The sequence below is a fragment of the Podarcis vaucheri genome (genome assembly GCF_965113315.1).
Source record: "Podarcis vaucheri genome assembly, chromosome: 10".
NCBI lineage: Eukaryota > Metazoa > Chordata > Lepidosauria > Squamata > Lacertidae > Podarcis > Podarcis vaucheri.
Genome location: NC_138748.1, coordinates 56729227 through 56749128, shown reverse-complemented (window position 1 = coordinate 56749128; position 19902 = coordinate 56729227). Strand labels below are relative to the sequence as shown.

At 42.5% G+C, this 19902-nt stretch overlaps 1 protein-coding gene across 1 annotated transcript in view; it reads left to right on the top strand.

Annotated features, from left to right (window-relative positions):
- Positions 1-19902, top strand: part of CACNA2D4 (calcium voltage-gated channel auxiliary subunit alpha2delta 4) — a 172063-nt gene that overhangs the window by 127835 nt on the left and 24326 nt on the right. The window contains exons 27-30 of the mRNA XM_082240685.1: positions 10009-10070; positions 11723-11737; positions 16124-16168; positions 19057-19119. Coding sequence (XP_082096811.1) covers positions 10009-10070; positions 11723-11737; positions 16124-16168; positions 19057-19119 — 185 coding nt within the window. The remainder of the gene's footprint in view (positions 1-10008; positions 10071-11722; positions 11738-16123; positions 16169-19056; positions 19120-19902) is intronic.

The window sequence follows — 19902 nt, the reverse complement described above, 5'->3', positions numbered from 1 at the left end:
TGAAATTCACAAGTTGCAGAAAATTATTTGAGGGTAAGATATACTGACCCTGTTTGCGACTAGATTTATGACTAAAACGGGACAGAACCCATTACCAGAACTCTCTCAAAGTATGGGGAAAGTTCAGATCCAGATTTTTGAAAGGTGGCATGGTAAACAATGGAGGGGCTTGTCCCTTGTGGCAAACAGGGTACTACCCTGGCAAACAGGGTAGTGCCCCACCAACCTTAGTCTGCCCTCAACCACTTGCCTTTTTACTTAAAACCAATCCAGTGGGTAGCATTTCCTATTGGCTGCCTCCTCCTTAATCTCAGTGTTGCCCTCGATAAACTCAGCGGAAAGAAAGATGGAGACAAGACTAGAATTAATTGGCTCTGGCTCCAACCACTATTGACTTTCCAGCCTTTCACTGGTGGTGAAGAGGGTAATATGTAAACTTGGAAGCCCCCGTTTCAATCTGAAATATGAGCCCATTAAAAGAGGCCACTATCTCTTAACCTTATCTTCCCCCTCACATAACATGGCTATCATAATACTGGCCTACCTAACAGGGGTGTTCTGATAGATAGATAGATAGATAGATAGATAGATAGATAGATAGATAGATGATAGATAGATAGATAGATAGAAAGAATGAGGCTCTCAGTGGGTGAGTGTCTAAAACATTATTATTATTATTATTATTATTATTATTATTATTATTATTATTATTTATTATGGCAAACTGCAATACCATAGAACAACATTTCCATACCCTGCATGGTAAGTAGGTCTAGAAATCAGCTGAGGTTCAAGCAATTCCTACTTTAATTTTAAAATAAAAAGACAGGCAATGAAATGGATGCATTGTGGCAGGCTGCTGTGAATAAGAGATGCATGTGTGCACTCTGTCTCATTCAGCACACACATTTCTCTGATCTTGTTTGCACACACACACACACAGAGAGAGAGAGAGAGAGAGAGAGAGAGAGAGAGAGGCGGACACACACAGAGGAAATGATTAGAAATCCCTCCCCTCCCCCCCTTTTCTCCCTGCTTTTCTTCTCAGTGCCGCCTGCTTTCTTCTGCGTAAATCCTTCCTATGTATCAAAAACTACAAAAAGGTAGCCTGTGCCCTTTTCCTCCCCCTGCTTCCACCAGCATGACACCTTCACAAAGGTTCACTGATCTCCGGGACCAGCCTCCAGGGCAGCAGTGGGAGGGGGGAAGGGATGAGACAACTATTTTTGGCTCCTCTTGCAGTACGGCATCTCTGGGTTCATGTTTTGTAGCATGATTCTCATGCGGTGCATCAGTGGAACAGGGGCACAAAAAAACAAATCCAAGAGAAAGTGCCTTATCACATTAAAATCTTCTTTGCTGGCATCTGAACTTTCTATGGACAAGCTCTTAGTCCACAAACATACTCGTTTTTTCTTCCTTCGTATTTCTTGTCCGTATCTTCGTTTTGCCCAGCTTTCTTTCTTTCTTTTAAAGAACCAACTCAGTCTAGAAATTGTGCCTATAAAACTGTCACTAGTTAAAGTGGTACTTCTCTCCTCCCTCCACCCATCTATCTCTGGGCAAGTTTCCATATGAAATTGTTCTTGATTGGGGATGCAAGAAGATCCAGTATTCAGGGGGATGGGGTAGGCATAAGCAACGGCGATCCAAACTACTGACCCTCACAGTGCCTATTCTCTGAGGCTATAACTATCTTTGCCACTGAGGAAGCGTTATGCCTTATCACTGGCTGGCAGGAACTATTTCTTTCAGCCCTCTGCATCTGACTTTGATTACCCACAACTATCCGCACTGGACTCATCATCACCTGCCACTCTGTCAATCAAACGACTGGCCCGTGGCTTTGGTCATTTGTGTTCTCCCTCAGAATTGCCTTTTCATGCACACAGAAAGTGAGGGAGATTGATCCATCAGCCTCGTAAATCCCTCTCTAAATCAGTGAATACCCTCTGGACAGAATGGCAAAGGGCAGACAAGTGGAAGCAATTTTCCCAGCGGTCAGATGGTACCACAGAGACAAGATCCGCTACTTACAGTTCTCTGCTGGCTGGGATGGAGTCTCTTTAGAGTTGCCAAACCCTGTTGTGGGTATCCCAACGTTTCTGTGCAAGCGATGTGCAGGCAGGCAGGCAAGCGCTCGTAAAGCGCCGCTCGACATCATCCCCCTTCTCCCTGCATGATGCCAAGACTCTGGAACCATCGGAAGTGCAGCAGTGGAGTAAAGGGGAGATAGCTGTGTGCAATAGGGACGGCAGTCAGCTGAATAATCGAGAAAGCGCCAAGTGGCGAGGAGAGGGACGAGAGAAAGAGAGAGGAAGAGACGGAGCAGGGTGGAGTGACAGCTGGGGGTACATCTGTGATGACAGCAGCAGTGCACACACAGAGAGAGGGGGGGGAGCATGCATGCACATTCAGACACACAGGCTCACCCAGTGAGAAGGAGCCGACCCAGACAAGCAAGCAGAACCTACTCTCAAAACATCTACAGTCTTAGAGTCTGTCAGGAGCTTGAAAGCTCAGAATTACCCTCATCTTCTCCTTGGGAAACAGCAGGTGCTTTTGTATTGCTTGAACTCCCTTCACCCCTTTTTGAGAAGCAGGAGCAGATAATCAGGAGGGATTTAAGCATCCTCCTTCCTTTCTTCCCCTTGTTATGAAGCAGCAGGAGGTAAGGGGAAGAAAGGAGACTAATTGTGCATAATAAAAAACACAGTGAAAAGTGAAGGAGTTGGCTGCCTGCCTGCTAGTTTTTCAATAGGGTTTGGAATAGGCACAGAGTAGGGGGTTAAGGGGCCAGAGTGGAAGGCAGCACCCAGGCTCTTTGGCAACCTGGAAAGCAGAAAGGAGAAAATACAGTTTGTCTCCAAGATGGACTGAAACTTGACTCTGGATAAAGAGCTAGCAGCTACAACAGCTTGGCAGAAAAAGTAGCCTATGGTGGCAGGGTCATAGCTCAGTGGTAGAGCATCTGTTTGGATGCAAAAGGCTCTGGGTTCAATCCCCAGCATCCCTAGATAGGGATGAGACTGAGAGCTGAGCGACACAATATGAAGAAATGTGATTCCTGTACAAACACCCTGCTATAATTCCTCCATACCTAGTCAGTCACCTCAGTCTGCATAATGTGTAGATTGGGTATCAGTCCAGGAGAACCTGCTCAGCTACCTCTATGAAAACTTTCATATTATGTCCTTTTTTGTTTCCTGCAAATTTTCATTTCTGTCAAACATCTTTCTTCTGCCCTCAATTTCCCTTCCCAAAGCTTAGTCCAGCAAGAATTACCCTTCATCCTATCTGCTCTAACTGCATTCCCTCCAATGCCACCTCTCCTTTTTTTTAGATTGTACTTGCTTTACTTCCATTTTTAATTATTTTTAGACTGTTCTGAAGTTACTTTTTAAGTATAATGGCTCTCAGACTTTCAGCAACAATAGGACAAGCACTTGATGGGCAGACATTTTTCACTTACTAAAAGGATAAAATAGATCAAAAGAGGTCTCTTTCTGGTTACTCTCAGGTCCTCCTTTATGAAATGATGCCTTTTTTTAAAGGCAAACCAACTGCCATGTCAGAATAATGGAGACAGGAGTGTATTGAACCAGGTAGAAAGGAATAAAGTTGCAGCATGGACAAAGTGAAAACTATTTTCAAAGAGTTGTCTCGGGTCTGCCATGCTTAGTAAAATTAGAAAAACATTCTGCAGCAAGACTTCATTAAATTCAGTTTTTATCCTGCTGCATCCCAAGGTTCACGATGGGTAACAACACAATACAGAACACCCAATGAAATTTATTTATTTTTTTAAAGAATATTTATTGAGATTATACAAAAAATGACACATAAAGAAAAAACAAACAAAAACTAACAAACACAAGCTAACAAGAAAGTTGACAAAAAGGCAACCTAGAAATAAGGAAAAGAAATAGGAAAAAAAGAAAAAAGGATATTTTTTAAAAAGAATAAATCCATTTTCAGCATCTTTGATCTCATTTGCTTCTTTCCTTGACCTCCTCACACCTCCCCTTTTGTATTCCCGTTTTCCAAGTCTTTTCAGCAAATCCTTACCCTCTTTCATTTAACTTTGCTCTATACTTAACCTATTATAACTATACATTTTCATCCGTATAACTATCTATATTTACCTATTCTTATTAACCTTATACCAAAACCACTTCTTTTCAGTCCAACATCATTTTAACATTCATTAATTTTACAGTATTTCTGCAGATAGTCTTTAAATTTCTTCCAATCTTCCTCCACCATTTCTTCTCCCTGGTCTCGGATTTTGCCAGTCATTTCTGCCAATTCCATATAGTCCATCACCTTCATCTGCCATTCTTCCAGAGTGGGTAAATCTTGTGTCTTCCAGTACTTTGCAATAAGTATTCTTGCTGCTGTTGTAGCATACATAAAGAAAGTTCTATCCTTCTTTAGCACCAATTGGCCGACAATGCCCAGAAGAGAGGCCTCTGGTTTCTTCAAGAAGGTATATTTAAATACCTTTTTCAGTTCATTATATATCATTTCCCAGAAAGCCTTAATCCTTGGGCACGTCCACCAAAGGTGAAAGAATGTACCTTCAGTTTCTTTACATTTCCAACATTTATTATCGGGCAAATGATAGATTTTTGCAAGCTTGACTGGGGTCATGTACCACCTATAAATCATTTTCATAATATTCTCTCTTAGGGCATTACATGCCGTAAATTTTATACCTGTGGTCCACAACTGTTCCCAGTCAGCAAACATAATGTTATGTCCAACATCTTGTGCCCATTTAATCATAGCAGATTTAACCGTCTCGTCCTGAGTGTTCCATTTTAACAGCAAGTTATACATTCTTGAAAGCATCTTTGTTTTAGGATCTAACAATTCTGTTTCCAACTTTGATTTTTCCACCTGGAAGCCATTTTTTTTGTCTAAATTATAGGCCTCTCTTATTTGGTAATAGTGAAGCCAGTCTTGCACTTTATCTTTTAGTTTCTCAAAACTCTGCAATTTCAATTTGTCTCCTTCCTGCTCCAAAATTTCCCAATATTTCGGCCACTTGGCCTCCATATTGAGCTTTTTCTGAGCCTTTGCCTCCATCAGTAACAACCACCTTGGGGTTTTGTTTTCACACCCAATGAAATTTAAATTACCACTGCCATAAGAACATAAGAAAAGCTGTGCTGGATCAGACCAAAGGCCTATCTCTTCCAGCACTCTGTTCCACAGTGCGCAACCAGATATCTGTGGTTCCACAGGCAGGACAATAGCACAACAGAAGAAGAAGAAGAAGAGTTTGGATTTGATATCCCGCTTTTCACTCCCCTTCAGGAGTCTCAAAGCGGCTAACATTCTCCTTTCCCTTCCTCCCCCACAACAAACACTCTGTGAGGTGAGTGGGGCTGAGAGACTTCACAGAAGTGTGACTGGCCCAAGGTCACCCAGCAGCTGCATGTGGAGGAGCGGAGACACGAACCCGGTTTCCCAGATTACGTGACTTAACCACTACACCACACTGGCTCAGCACTCTCCTCCCAGGATCCCCAGCAACTAGAACACTGCTTCAGAGGTCTAATACCTTTAATACTGGAGGTTATGCATAGTCATCATGTCTAGTAGTAATTGATAGCCTTAGTCTTCAGGAATTTATCTAATCCCTTTTCAAAGCCATTCATACTGGAGGCCATTTTTATATCTTGTGGCAGCAAATTCTGAAGTTTAACTATGTGCAGTGTGAATAGGCTTAGCACTGGCTATTAAAAGCCAGGCTAAGTAACTAATTTTTGCAGTGCTTCAAGAAGGCATAATGGGTTCAGATTTTGAGGGATTTGTATGTGTTATCATTGTCAGTTAACTGGGACCAGTTTTCTTAGCCATTATGGTGCAAAGGAGCCATCTCTCTGTCTCTGTCTCTGTCTCAGAGATGGAACTGCACAACTTCCTTCCTTCCTTCCTTCCTTCCTTCCTTCCTTCCTTCCTTCCTGTAGTCTGAAACCAGTGAGACAATGGACAAGATCCTGATGGCATGAAAAAATGGGTTGCAGTAATAGGGTCCAAGATTACAAAACCATTGTATGTGAAGGTGGTTCCAAGAACTGGTTCCCATTAGCCTACTATGTTTCAAAACGTCCCAACTGAAACCTACTCAGATTAGGAGACATGTAATGAAATCTCCCATTCCAAAATTATTGGTTTACTCTGCCACCAAAGAAAGATCTAGGAGTGGTGACCCTCCTTCTTGGTCATAAGCATTGATGCTAGGCTAACAAGCTTTTATATTTACATACATAAATCAATATACCCCCCCAAGGCCAACTGAAATGCACATTCTTTGGTGCCTGACAGATTCTGGGCAGTGGTGGAGACAGTTGGCATCTCCCCTGAACAGGCATTCTACAGTTGTCATGCCACAATGGAAAAGGCCATATCCTACCTGCCCACGTTTCTCATATGTTAATCTTGCTATTCAATAAGTACATATGGGCAGATATTTTACTGAAGCATTTATTGAAATAAATTCAGAAAATGTGAGTCAGAGAACTTAAATGTCAATTTCTCAGACTCACACCTTTTGAAAACATTTTCCTTACAACCCTTGGCAAATGTTACCCCGTGTCGTCATTTAAGTTACATAGGGCTGTCAAGTTCCAAACTGCTTTTGGGGATTGATCTGGCCCACAAGCTGCTAGCAGGATATCCCTGGTCTGAGGCCTTCTATATCTGGCTTCTCTCACTAACATTTCTACCTGGGTGGAGATACCCTTTTAAATTACGTAATGTGTCCCTTTTAAATTACGTAAAATTGTGATTAGGAAAGAAGATGTGTCCCTTCCATTTCTGCATGTTTTTGAAGGGCAAGCTGCAAGTGATAGAGAACTAATACAGTATAATATTGGTTAGGATCCATGTAGCTAGTTTGGTGTACTGAAAGGGGCTTTTCGCTGTGTTCTTGAACACCTTCCTTTCTTCCTGCCTTCCTTTCCACATGGTAAGTTGCTTTTTAATCCAAGGGAAGCTTACTGTTATAGGCCATTGAATACCAATTGCTGGGAATCACAGGTGGGGAGAATGCTGTTGCACTCAGCTTTGGCTTGCAGGTTTCTCACTGGCATTTGGTTTGTCACTGTGATTCAGCATGGTTTTTCCTATGCTCTTACACATGCACCCTATGCATAAATGCATGCAGCCCGAACAGTGACAAGTGCCATATCTGGTATCGGTAGCTTGAGTACAAATTGCTGTACAAGAATGTACTACATGGCTAGCCCTGAACTTTGGCTTGCTTCCTACTCCCACTCCACTCGCACACAAACACCCCTGTTTCCCCCGCCCACACCATTTATCTACCTTCTCCATTTGCTGATATGAAGCATATTAACTACTTAGTAATCTTCACTTTTGACATAACTGTATTGTATTGACCCTCCTGCTAATTACTAAATGCAGTGGGATTTACTTGTGTATTCTGTAGGACGGATGGAAAACAGATTCTTCTTTGCCATGTTTTTCATTCCCTTTGCACAGGAATGAATCTGCCAGGATTTAGATTTCTTCTGGTGAAAACATGAAATGCTTAGTACTTTCATGTTCTTCCAAGGTTTGTTGTTCTGGCATTATCCACTCAAGAGTTGTAAGAAAGCTGCAGGCTAGTGATATGATCTAGTTGTGATAAAGGAAATGGTTCTCACTTGAATGGTTTCAAGGTCCTGGAGAAATGTAATTATTCCTTTTACAAGCAACTCCACAGCAATAAGCACTGCTGTTTTGAATATTTTTGCTGTGTTGCATGCACCTATTGTTTCTACGATTTCGCTGGTGAATAATATACTCCTTCCTGTACCAAAATACCTGTGCCATCTTGAAGCCTATTTTTAAAGTTAATGTTTTATTTTAATTTTACTTTTTTTAGACTTGATAGCTTCCTTACTGTACTACTGAAAAAGTTACGTGAGCCCACTCCATTAAAGAGTGGGGATAAATAAATCCTACCCCTCCAGCATAGCAACTGCTGATAATTTTAGACTGGGTTGTCTTTTTTTCTTACCTTTTTCGCCTTTGCAATCCACCTCACCAATGCTGGGTCAAAAAAGAGAAATGGCACAGGAGTGACATAGGCTGCAGTCCTGTGCATATTTACCTGGGAATAAGGCCCACTGGGGGTATGATAGATCCCTGAGGATGGATCTATAGTAGTAGAATTGTTGTTGGCATCCGTCTGTTTCAGAAGACAATGTAGGAGTGCACTTTTGGGGATGAAGTCAAACTACTGGAGGCTTACATCGCCTGCTGTGGCTGTAGAGAGCCGTATGGGAGAGACGTGTTTTGTTGCAGCTGGGGCAGATGAAGACATCGGGTTGTGCTGCTGCAGATGCCCCATGGTATTTCTTCTATCTGTGCTCCTCTCAGTGGTCATTCCTCCTCTGGTCACTGCTGTGGATGCCTTTCCAGTTTAAATGGTCGAAACACCTCAACCTACTTCGCCCTTCCGTATTTTAAATCTCCCTTTTATTTTATTCTTTTATTTTAATGTCATTTTATTTGTATTATTACAAGAATTGCCACAAAAAAACTTCAATTAAAAAAATAAGGAACAGGTACAATCTTGATCCATGATAACATGGAGATTCACTACTAGTCAGAGTAGACAGTTCTGAGTTAAGTGGACAATTTGATGAATTAGTAGGTACAAAGGAGTTCTCTATCTTCTTGTGTTTTGAGGAAACACAGAATGTATAGATTTGCACTGTAAAAGTGACAGGAGAGTATGTCTCATGGTTATTCTCACCTCCAGCCAGGCTCCTCAATTCTTTCCCATGGGGCCAGGCTTCTGGTGTTTCTTTGCTGGCTCCTACTTAGCACTCAGGCTGAAACCTGCCTTTTATTATTCTGTAAAGATCCTCACTGCTGCCTCTTCAGGGTAACTCAATGAATATTTAGCCAATAATGCCAGAGAAAAATTCAGTCTCATCTTTTCTACTTCCATTACATCTTTACAACTTGGACCCAGATGAATCTTGTGTCTTGTCTGGTTGTGCATGTTCCGGAATTCAGGGAGAAGGCAGCTGTAGGAAATAATTCCCTTCCTTATTCCACAACAGTCAGATTCGTTTTATTATAAGAATGCTCTAAGATGTACCAGCAGTAGAAACATGACATGAAGGACACTGACACCATGGCTCCAAGAGCAAAAATGATGTACTCTGCCCCTGATGCTGGCTGCCAGGTTCAATGTACGCATAGAACAGAACTCTTTCCTCTATGGTTTTCACGCTTTCAAAGCTGCATTCCAGCATCAGATTCCAAGAGTAAAGAGGCTAGTGTGGCATGAAGGCCAGGGGACTTATCTGTGAACCAAGATCTCAGTTTCAGATCTTACCTCTGCCATGAACACACGAGATGACTTTAGGCAGACAACAGATGAGAAAGATTCCCCGCTCCAAGAACTGAAGGTAATTTGAAAATGCAAGCACTGCTCCTACTGTGTACTTTTGCCTCTGGTAAAAAGATTTTGCAGAGTTTTTATACATTTTCCAAAAGCCTTTGGACTAAAGGCTTCTTTGGAACAAACAAAACACATGTAGAGAACTTGGGAAGCAATACCTGTCTCCTGCCACTTTCAGCTCTCTTTAAGAATTACTGTATTTTCTGTTTGCAGCCTAAGAGTCTTCCTATACTACACTTTTGAATCATGATTATATCAGATGGCTTTTATAATCTGCAGCAACCAAAGGGGAAAGTGATTTGGCAGCCTGTTGTATCTTGGTAGTGTTTAGTGGGAGGCAGGTGTCTGTACTTCAGCACAGCAGTTGATGCTTCCTTTTGCATCACCTTGTTAAACCCCTGACTCTCACTTTATGTTCTGACTCAGCATTTACCTGTCATTTACACTTGGAAATGGTGTGATTTCTTCTGGTGACTGCTTGGAAATATTTAGTTTCTTTCCCTAACATATCTCTCTCTCTCTCTCTCTCTCTCTCTCTCTCCCCCCCCCAACCTCCTTGTTTTGTTTCTCCATAGCTGTGGGTGTGCAAATTAAACTAGAATTTCTTCAGCGTAAGTTTTGGATGGCTACACAGCAGGTAAGAATGCTGATGTATAGTGCAAAAACAGAAGGTGATATATGGTAATGTTTTACTTGCCACATTTCCACAAAATCCTTTGTAAAATGTGTATTAAACAGATTGGTGCAATAGATTAGTTTTTAAATGACACGTTTTGCTAATCCTTTGACAACTTCAATGCTGCATCAGCTGCCAGTCTGTTCTCAGAACGTCATGTTAACAGAACGTCACAAGCCTGGCATGGCATTAAATCCACTGCAGCTGACACATTTAATTGTGGAATTATGTTTGTACCGATTCAGCCCTTCAAAATCTTATTTCGTTTTAGGCAGAAAGTTTACCGACTCCCCTCTACCATCCTGATTGCACTGCACTCCGTCATGCTGTCTCTGCTTTATCTAGATCAGGGGTCAGCAACCTTTTTCAGCCGTGGGCTGGTCCACCATGGGGGGGTCGGACTATATTTTGGAGGGGGAAATGAACAAATTCCTATGCCCCACAAATAACCTAGAGATGCATTTTAAATAAAAGCACACATTCTACTCATGTAAAAACACCAGGCAGGCCCCACAAATAACCCAGAGATGCATTTTAAATAAAAGGACACATTCTACTCATGTAAAAACATGCTGATTCCCGTACTGTCTGGGGGCCGGATTTAGAAGGTGATTGGGCCGCATCCGGCCCCCAGACCTTAGGTTGTCTACCCCTAATCTAGATGGCCATTCGTTCTGCCTCAAACTATTTTCTTAAGGCTGAATTTGAAAGGGTGTTGTTGATACAATCTAATAGTATTGTGGTTGTAAGCGCTTTCTGTACTACTGGTTGCATTTGCTGCCAGTTCACTTCAGGGCTTAATTTAACGTGCCCACACCAGTGTTTAAATCCCCAAATACCTGAAGACTGCTTCCTTTCCTATAGATCCTATTGGGTGTTAAGATAGGAAGAGGGGCCCCTCTTGATAGTTTCGTTGCCCCAGAAGCTTGGAATGCTGGTAGCCTGGGAAAGGACATTCTTTGTGGCAGCCCCTGTTGTGGAACTCCCTTTTTTACACTGGCATTTGACACCTGAGATGTATATTTTTAGGACCCACCCCATGTTTGTGATTGTAAGTCATTTTAAACTGTTTTTAATGTTGTATTTTAGGTTGTTGTAACCCACCCTGGGACCTTAAGGTGAATGCAGGAAAAATTAAATTAACCACAACAACAAGCACATTCATCCCATAATCACAGACATTTGAGGGAAAGGTGCACATTGAGAACTAGATCCACCCCACCCCCCCGGCCCAAAAGATGACTGTCTAGTTGAGAATAAATGGAGGCTAAAACTTCCTTCCCAGAGGAGGAAGTGTCATAAATAAGTAGTTCAGTTTAAGAACTTGGCATTATCAGCCTCCTTACATGTGTGCAGTTATACATTATTATACGCTATACAAAGTTTAGCTGGGAATGAGAAAGTGATGATTGAGGGTGCTGAAAAGAAACTTGCTCACATTTCTGGCTCTGTTTCCAGAACCCATTCATGTGTAAGAAGCCTTCTCTTGGTTCACTGGCAGTCAATAATGGTTCAATAAGGAGTTACTAATGGACATTTTGTCTCCTCTTTCCACTTCCCTTCCATGTTCTACAATGATCTGCGTGTCAATGGTTCCATTTACCATCTTCCAGCCCAATGACACTGATGTAAGTAAGGAACTTTGAAGGTCAAGAGATTTCCCAGAAGCCCCTTCCTGTGTGTGCTTCATAAAACGTTGATAGTCATGTGTTATTTGTGTGTCAGGAGTTGGGTTGAATGCATTTATATGTAGAGTACCTAAATATTGCAGACAAACCAAAGCAAGTTGCCAAGAAGCACTAAAGAGTCTGAGTCATATAATGGGAAAAGTTTGAAGGTTCAGAAATGGCTTGATACCTATGAAGTCCTCAGAGGCTGATGAGCTTTAACATATTTCATGAATAAGTACATTTAAGCTTTTCCACCCCAGCAGCCCTAGAGCAACAGCTAGAGTTACAAAGCTTTGATTCTGATGCAGCTGAGCTCACGGTCCGATTCAGTCCTGTGCAACTTCTAAACAACTTTGCAAATAAGTTCACAATAGTTACTAGCCTTGCTGCATCATCAGGTGAAGTTTGATCTTTCCAGAGCTAGGGATTTAGCCCACTTTCTAAGACATGGCTTCTAAGAACAGAATACCGACCTGTTTCTCCAGAATGTATTCCATCTGGTTGCTTTTTTGTGCCAGTGGAGGCTGGGGCACAACTAATCAGCTTAGTTGCCTGTGGAGAGTAGACAGTGCTTCCAGAAGACCAGGTGGAGAAGAATTTTTTTTTACATGAAAAAGAATTTGCCCACCCCAACCCCTGCCTCCCTTTCAGGATGTCAGCCTACACCTATTTTCTTAATATGGAAAAAAAAGACATTATTTTGTCTTTGTGATAGATATGACACTCCATATGATGCAAAGCCAATCAGAAACGTTTAATGGAATTTCTACAGCCTACCAGCTTAATTAATATGCAGGTGGGCCCTGGAAGGGTAAACAGACTAGTGGGAATCTGATTATCACAATCAGTTCATGTCTCCAGGAAATATTTGCATTCCTGTCTGACAGGATTGTGCAGCTTAATCAAAGAATGGGATTCAGTTGGTGCTGAGTTGAATCTACATCTCAAATTAGCTGTCAGGGTGCCATAACCTCTTGCTCTAATGCACAATGACAAGGCAATAAAGAAAGTTACAGTCAGGATGACAGCTTATTTTATCCAGTACAAATTAAGAAAATGTCTATATTTAATAGAAACATATGGCAGAATCTTTGCCACAGGCACAATGAACCAGAGCTGACAGGGCTCTTTTCCCCACCTTTAAATAGCCTGCTTTTTTTTTAAGGGGTTGCTACTTCTACCCTCTCCCAGGCTTCTACAATAGAGTTGTGCAACACCTCAATCTCCAAGCGGTGCGAGGTCCCAGGTGCTTACCGAGGTTCCAGGTGCTTACCCATGTTTCCTTTTGGAAATGAGGCACCATGGTTTTTTACACATATACACAACGTGAGCCTAAGATGGAGAGGTTCACAGCATTAACACCTCCCAAAAGGTCTTGTTTCTCTCATAGCTGCTGCCTTGGATTCCAACAGAAATCAACCATTGTGCTGTGACTCTCTCTCCAGCTTTCTGCCTTTCCAGCCTGCAGCCTTTTTTCCTCACAACCAACAATCCCATAGCACGTTGTCTTAAGTTACTCCACACAGGGGCCGCCCAGGGTTTGGGGGACTCCACCTGTCCACGCAAACTCATAACAATAAATACTTCTGTGGATATTTCAGTGTTCCTGGTTTATATAGCAATTCATGTAAGAAAATTTCAATCTATTTCTTTTTTGGTGTCCCTTCTGTAAAATTGGGGGACACTTCTCATTTACTAATAAAATATATTTTAACTGGGATTTGGCCTCCTGATGGAGGAGTAAGCAGCTTTGGGAAGATAGACACTGTCAGACACTCCCTTTCCTCTATGTCTTAATTGGGTCAAAAGAAAGAAAATGGAGCTCTCCCATTAAATCACAGTGATTATCACTCAATCATCTATGTGTCTTCACACTTGCTGGTTTGATTGACAGCAATAGGGCGCCTTTGGCAGTACTTTTATTGACAGATTTTCCCAATCTGTTCCATTAACCACAGAGCAGGCATGTGATTCCTGGGCTAATGTGCATGTTTTAAAAAATGGCTGATCCACATTAAGAAGCTCCATGATTTCTTCAATTATTGTTGTTCTTTAATAAAAAGACAACATTTTCATCAGCTTCTCCCTTGTGCATCTTAGATAATAACAGTCCTCTGTTAAAAAAATAATAATAGAAAAGTGAAAAAGACAGATCTATTTATTTAGTGCAGGAATATGGAACCTTTTGTAGCTGACAGGCAGATATTATTTCCCCACCTCTGCTGGCCAGATTTGACAATTTGGCAGAACCACCCTCCTGTCAAGCCTGATGTCACTGTGATAGCCCCAGTTGTTGGGACTTCAAAGGGCAGCATAAGCTGATTAAAAGCCCTTTTTTAAGCAGCCCTGAGCTGTTCTTTAAATGTTCAAAAACTGGGGGTTCAAAGAACAGAGTGGGGCTGCTTGCAAAGGGGCTGTCAAACAGCTCCATGTTGCACTTTGGTCATGTGCATCTATTCCCAGCAGGGGATCTTGGTGTATGCAGCCAAGCTGAGCAGGATTTAACCCCATCGAGATGAGCGCCGCGACCTCAGAGTCATCCGCGACTGGACCTAATGGTCAGGGGTCCCTTTACCTTTTTATGTCTGATGAACAGGAGTTAAAACCTGCTTCTTTGTATACAGTAAGTGTGCAAAGGAGGTTCAAAGAACAGTGTGGAGCTGCTTGCAAAGGGACTTTCAAACAGCCCCATGCTGTGCATTGGTTCCATGTGGCTCTTCCCAGAAGGGGAATTGATTCATGCAGCCAAACTGAGCAGGATTTAATCCCTGCTTATCAGCTGATGAGAGAGGGCTAAAACCTGCTGCTTCTGCTGTGCATACTGTTTGATAGCAGTGGAACAGCTAACATAGAATCAACCCCCCCACCCCCACCCCTGCCAATCAACTGGAGTGGCATCAGTTGATTGGCAGATGGGCATGGTTTTGGGTGTTTGTTTGTTTTTAAAAACTTGATTCATGTTCCAAATTTCCTTCACTGGGAGGCCTCGCAGTTTGAAGGTTCCCCACCCCTGATTTGTGTCCTCTATAAACAGCGTTTCCGTGTGCTGCTCTGGTTTCTCCAGAAGCGGCTTAGTCATGCTGTCCACATGACCCGGAAAAACTGTCTGCGGACAAACGCCAGCTCCCTTGGCCAGTAAAGTGAGATGAGCGCGGCAACCCCAGAGTCGTTCGCGACTGGACTTAGCTGTTAGGGATCCTTTACCTTTTTATAGACTCCTTAGTATCCACAGAACTTGAAGCAGTTTGCAATACCAAAAATCCAAATACATCTAAATACATACATGGACAAGAAGCCAACTTTCAGAAGATTCACATTAAGAAATATTCAAATACATAAACATGCAATATCCATACCCAGAATAACCATATGATAAGGTAATAACAAACTAATGTGTAGCATGCTAAAATCTTCCAACCAACATAAAACTCACAGTTTACGCAACCCCTCACAACATATTCCTCCAGTAATTTCCAACAACAGATTGATCATCCAACGCATGGCAGGAAACACACATGGAAGAATTGTACTGGGCAAATCAGTAAGCACAGAATGAATGATAATTATGAAACCCACAGGCACCAACAATATTTTCTTACTCACCATTTAACCCTCCATGTATTGTTAGGTTCAGTGCTGTGACACATGTCAACTTTGGTTCACTGCAGATCTCCAACTGAAGCAAATGGACAGTGCCCGAGGACACTATACAATGTTCATATATCATTTGTCAAACTGTTACCCGAAAACCAAAGGCAGCGAACATTGTCACTGCTTTCTCCACTGTGTAACTATCTTTACTATTACTATCAAGGGCTTCTGGTTCTGTCATGTTTACCTACACTGAAATTTGCTTTGATGCACCAAATAGTTATCATTCCACACTGAACACAGCATATGACGTAACAAACATGTATCTAACACATAAGAAGCAAGCACCAGGGAGTGGTATTTGTTCCAAACTCCTAGGCTCATGTTGCTTGTACAGCTGCATATGTATGTCTCAGTTGGAAACATTTCAGAAAAGTCATGGTGAACAAGGCATGGTGAAGTAGCTTAATCCAATTTAAGATAAAATACAGCATAACCACATTCACATAAAGAACAACTGCCACTCTAGGAAGCTGAGCTGAAAAGACCACTGGGACACTTCTTTCATAGGCTTACTTAAAATGATCCTTCTTGTGGAGAAAGCTGAAGGGGATGTAACACACCAGCATATGATGTGCAAATATTGCCTGAATTAGACATGCCTGCTCCTTACTCCTGTAAAAATACCTAATGATGCCCAGGTAAATGCAGTCTAAAGTGAGACACTATTTAACTCCTCCTCTTGTATTCCAGTGCAGTGATGTGGATGGTCTGTGTCCCTTGAACTGTCAGAATGACGTAAGTTGCTAGTTTTATTTTTATTTTTATTTTTAAATTGTTCAGATCTATAATTGAGGAAATGTAACTTGAGGGTTCTGTGACTCAGGATCATTATTATTCCCCTGTTGCTTTTTATTTGCCTGGCTAGTTTTTGTTTTTTACAGATGGGGGAAAGAGATGGTTCATTGCTGAGGGCCATTCTCTTTGCCTGAGATCCAAACCAAATATGGTAGGGCAACCGTCAGAAATAAAGTGGATGGGTCTATTCCTTGCAAGGGGGAAGAGAGAGAAAATTCCTGTGTTCTGTTCTTTAAGCAGTTTTCTCCTAGTTCATTTTTGACACCAGACGTGAGCTGGACAAATTGAGCAAAGCGGAAGAGCGCAGAGAGATAAGATGGGCAGGAAGATCAGGTTTCCACTTTCCTCTACACATGTTTTACCCATGTAAATGATGGACCTGATCCCCATGAAGTAGGGATGTGGATAAACTACAGCCTCATCATGTCCTGTTTGGTCCCTAGCCAGAATTTGAACCCAGGTGGCTCTATATATGTAAATTACCGTATTTTTCGCCCTATAGGACACACTTTTCCCCCTCCAAAAATGAAGGGGAAATCTGAGTGCGTCCTATGGGGCGAATGCAGGCTTTTGCTGAAGCTTGGAGAGCGAGAGGGGTCGGTGCGCACCGACCCCTCTCGCCTTCCAGGCTTCAGGAAGACACCCCCAGCCTAGGCAGCCCTCCCTGTGGGAGGTCCTGCAGGGCTGTCTAGGCTACAGATAGCAGCCTGCTTCCTGGAGCATCGGGCGCCCTGAAAGCAGAGTGCCCGGTGCTTCGGGAACACACCCGCAGCCTAGGCAGCCCTGCGGGAGGTCCCGCACGGATGTCTAGGCTGCGGATAGCAGCCTGCCGCCTGGCACGAGGGGCGCCCTGAAGCAGAGCGCCCCCGCGCCAGGCAGACATCGGCCAGCCCCACAAGCTCGGGGGACAGCAGGGAGGCGCAGCGCCGCCATCCCGCTGTTCCTCGACCTGGTTCGGTTTCCCCGACCTGCTTTTTGGGGGGGGGGGAAATAAAGGGAAATTTTTTTCCTTTATTTCCCCCCAAAAAAACTAGATGCGTCCTATGGGACGGAGCATCCTATGGGACAAAAAACATGGTATTAACTGGCCACTAATCAGCCTAACCTCTCAGAGCTGTTTAAAATGTGAGAAAAAGAAAATGCATTGGTTTTTATTGCATTCTTAGCCCATCCTTTCCTCAAGAAATGCAAAGGTGCATATGGTTCATTCTCTTTTAGTCTCCATGGTATGTTAGAATGAGGGGTGGGGTGGGAAACTGACCCAGGGTTACCTAGCAAACTTCACAGCTAAACAAGGATCTGAACCTCTTGTTTCCTCAGTTACAGTCCAGCACTCAAGGCACGAAGCCTTAAAAATCCATCTTTGAAGTTTCTGATAAGACAATGTGGCTCTGAAAAATGGCATGTGAAAACCTCTTGAGGGTTTTATGTGGACTGGAAGGACTTAGACTTTCATAATAATTCTAGAATCCATTTAGAAAGCTTACAGAATTGCAGTACCCCAAATTATTCCCAAATATCAGTTGTGTATTGAGAGTGTCATTAGCTTTAATTAATTGTTATGAAAACATTGTGAGAACCACAGCTATGACTAATTATGAAGATAAACATGTGAATATAGTGTTCATTCAGGCTTAAGCTGTATGTGGACCAAGAACTCCCAGAAGTGCAAGCTGGATTTCGAAGGGGCAGAGGAACCTGAGACCAAACTGCAAACATGTGCTGGACTATGGAGAAAGCTAGAGAGTTCCAGAAAAACATCTACTTCATTTCTCTAGCCTGCAGTTGCTTTTTTAATGAGTTACCGGACTTGTACCTTGCAGTACACCGCTGTGTTTACTTTGCCCCAAAGATGCTACAAAGAATGCTACAGAGTCTAGACAGAACTGCATGAGCTCTATGAAGCCAAATGGAACAGGATTCTGGGATAGCCTCGCATGAGCCCCCAAATATGCTTTACTTTTGGGGGGAAACAGTATGGAGTGTAAGCCTACAATAGTAGTGCAAAAGTACAACCAGTACTCTGATATCAAATTCAGGAAACTTGTAAGCAAGCACAGAAATAACAAAACATCAGAGAGTCTTAGGTGATGTACACATTAGCAGCTTAAAACACAGCAAGGACATTCCCCAGGCCCACACCCACACACACTACATGTCAAGTCACATTTGCTGATTGTTGTACACACCACAGAGGGGACAGGGATGTCTTCACCCAGCGTGAAGACCTGCCCCTATAGCACTTCCCCAAGCTCCTATTCATGAAACTCATCTGTGCATGTGCAATAGGGGGAGATTATTGGGCTGCTTTTAGTTTTTGTTATGTATTTTGTGCTTTTTATATTGTAATTCCCCTGAGATCTATGGGTATATAATGATATGCAAATTTAATAAATAATAATAATAGATGTCTCAAGTGTACACAGCTCAACTTAATTGCAAAACGAATGTGGCGTAAGTTTCCTTTCAGATTAATGGCAGTCTATGGGGAAACACATCAAACAGTCGTATTTCTCAGGAAACTACAGGATTTATCTGATTTATTTAACAAAATTTATATACTGCTTGATTGTAAAACAATAAAATTAAGTTTAGAAATCTCTAAGCGGTTAGCTCTCTGTTGTGGGTAACATTGTGTGTACATGGATTCAAAAGCCAGTGGTGGGAGCAAACCGGAGGCAGAGTTAACGGTAATGCCTTACATAAGACCACTAGAACTGTGGGAGCAGAATCATAGCAGCTCACAGGGTAAGGCAGAAGCTTTCATACTAGGCAATATTGTCTTCTCTATAGCTGAAATTCCTTCTTCCTTCTTTTTTTCTCTTCAGAATCTGAACTGCTTTCTCATTGATAATAATGGATTCATACTCGTTTCCAAAGCCTTCAAACAGGTAAGATGTTTTCTGTGCTTTCTTATAAAGCCTTTTTATAGAGCTGGGGGGCAGGGAGGAGCAAATTGGACAAGTCTGCAGATTTCTTTTGTTAAGACTTAAGCAAGGGGACTTCAGGTTTTCCCCCAAAAGAACAGTGAATACGTGCACTAATCACTTTTTAGCCTTCGTGCAAATTTGTGAATCTCCCAAGATAATTATATTTATTAACTATAATTGCACCCTGCCTTTCCAATAAGGAACTCAGGGTTGAGTTTTATCTTCTTTTAAGCCAGGCCACATTACCTCATGGTCAACTTTCTAGAGGCTGCATGCCAGCATTGGACAGGCCTAGAGGTTATAGTGGGTGCAGCAATGAAAGTGACTCTTGCACAATAGGCTACATTCCAGCCAGGGCCGGCTTGCCCATGAGGTGGGTTGAGGCAGCTGCCTAAGGCGGCAGAAGTCCAAGAGGTGGCACCCATTGCAGGCACCGTGCTCACCCTGCCACCACTGCCAGTGGCGGAGAAGCAGCAGTGGCAGCTTCCAAAGAGATCTCAACAAAACCTTGCGAGATCTCATCGGAACCCACTGTCTTCATGGATAGTGGGCACTGCTTCCTCCTTACAACAACATACCATATAGTACGCCTGTACTGTATTACTATCCCCATAGTTTATATGATAAGCTGAGAAATGATGACTTGTCTAAGGCCACCTGGTAAGTGCATGGCTGAGCTAAAATTTGCATTTCATTTTTATTGACCATGGCACCACACACTTCTCTAAACCCCTCTTTGCTAAA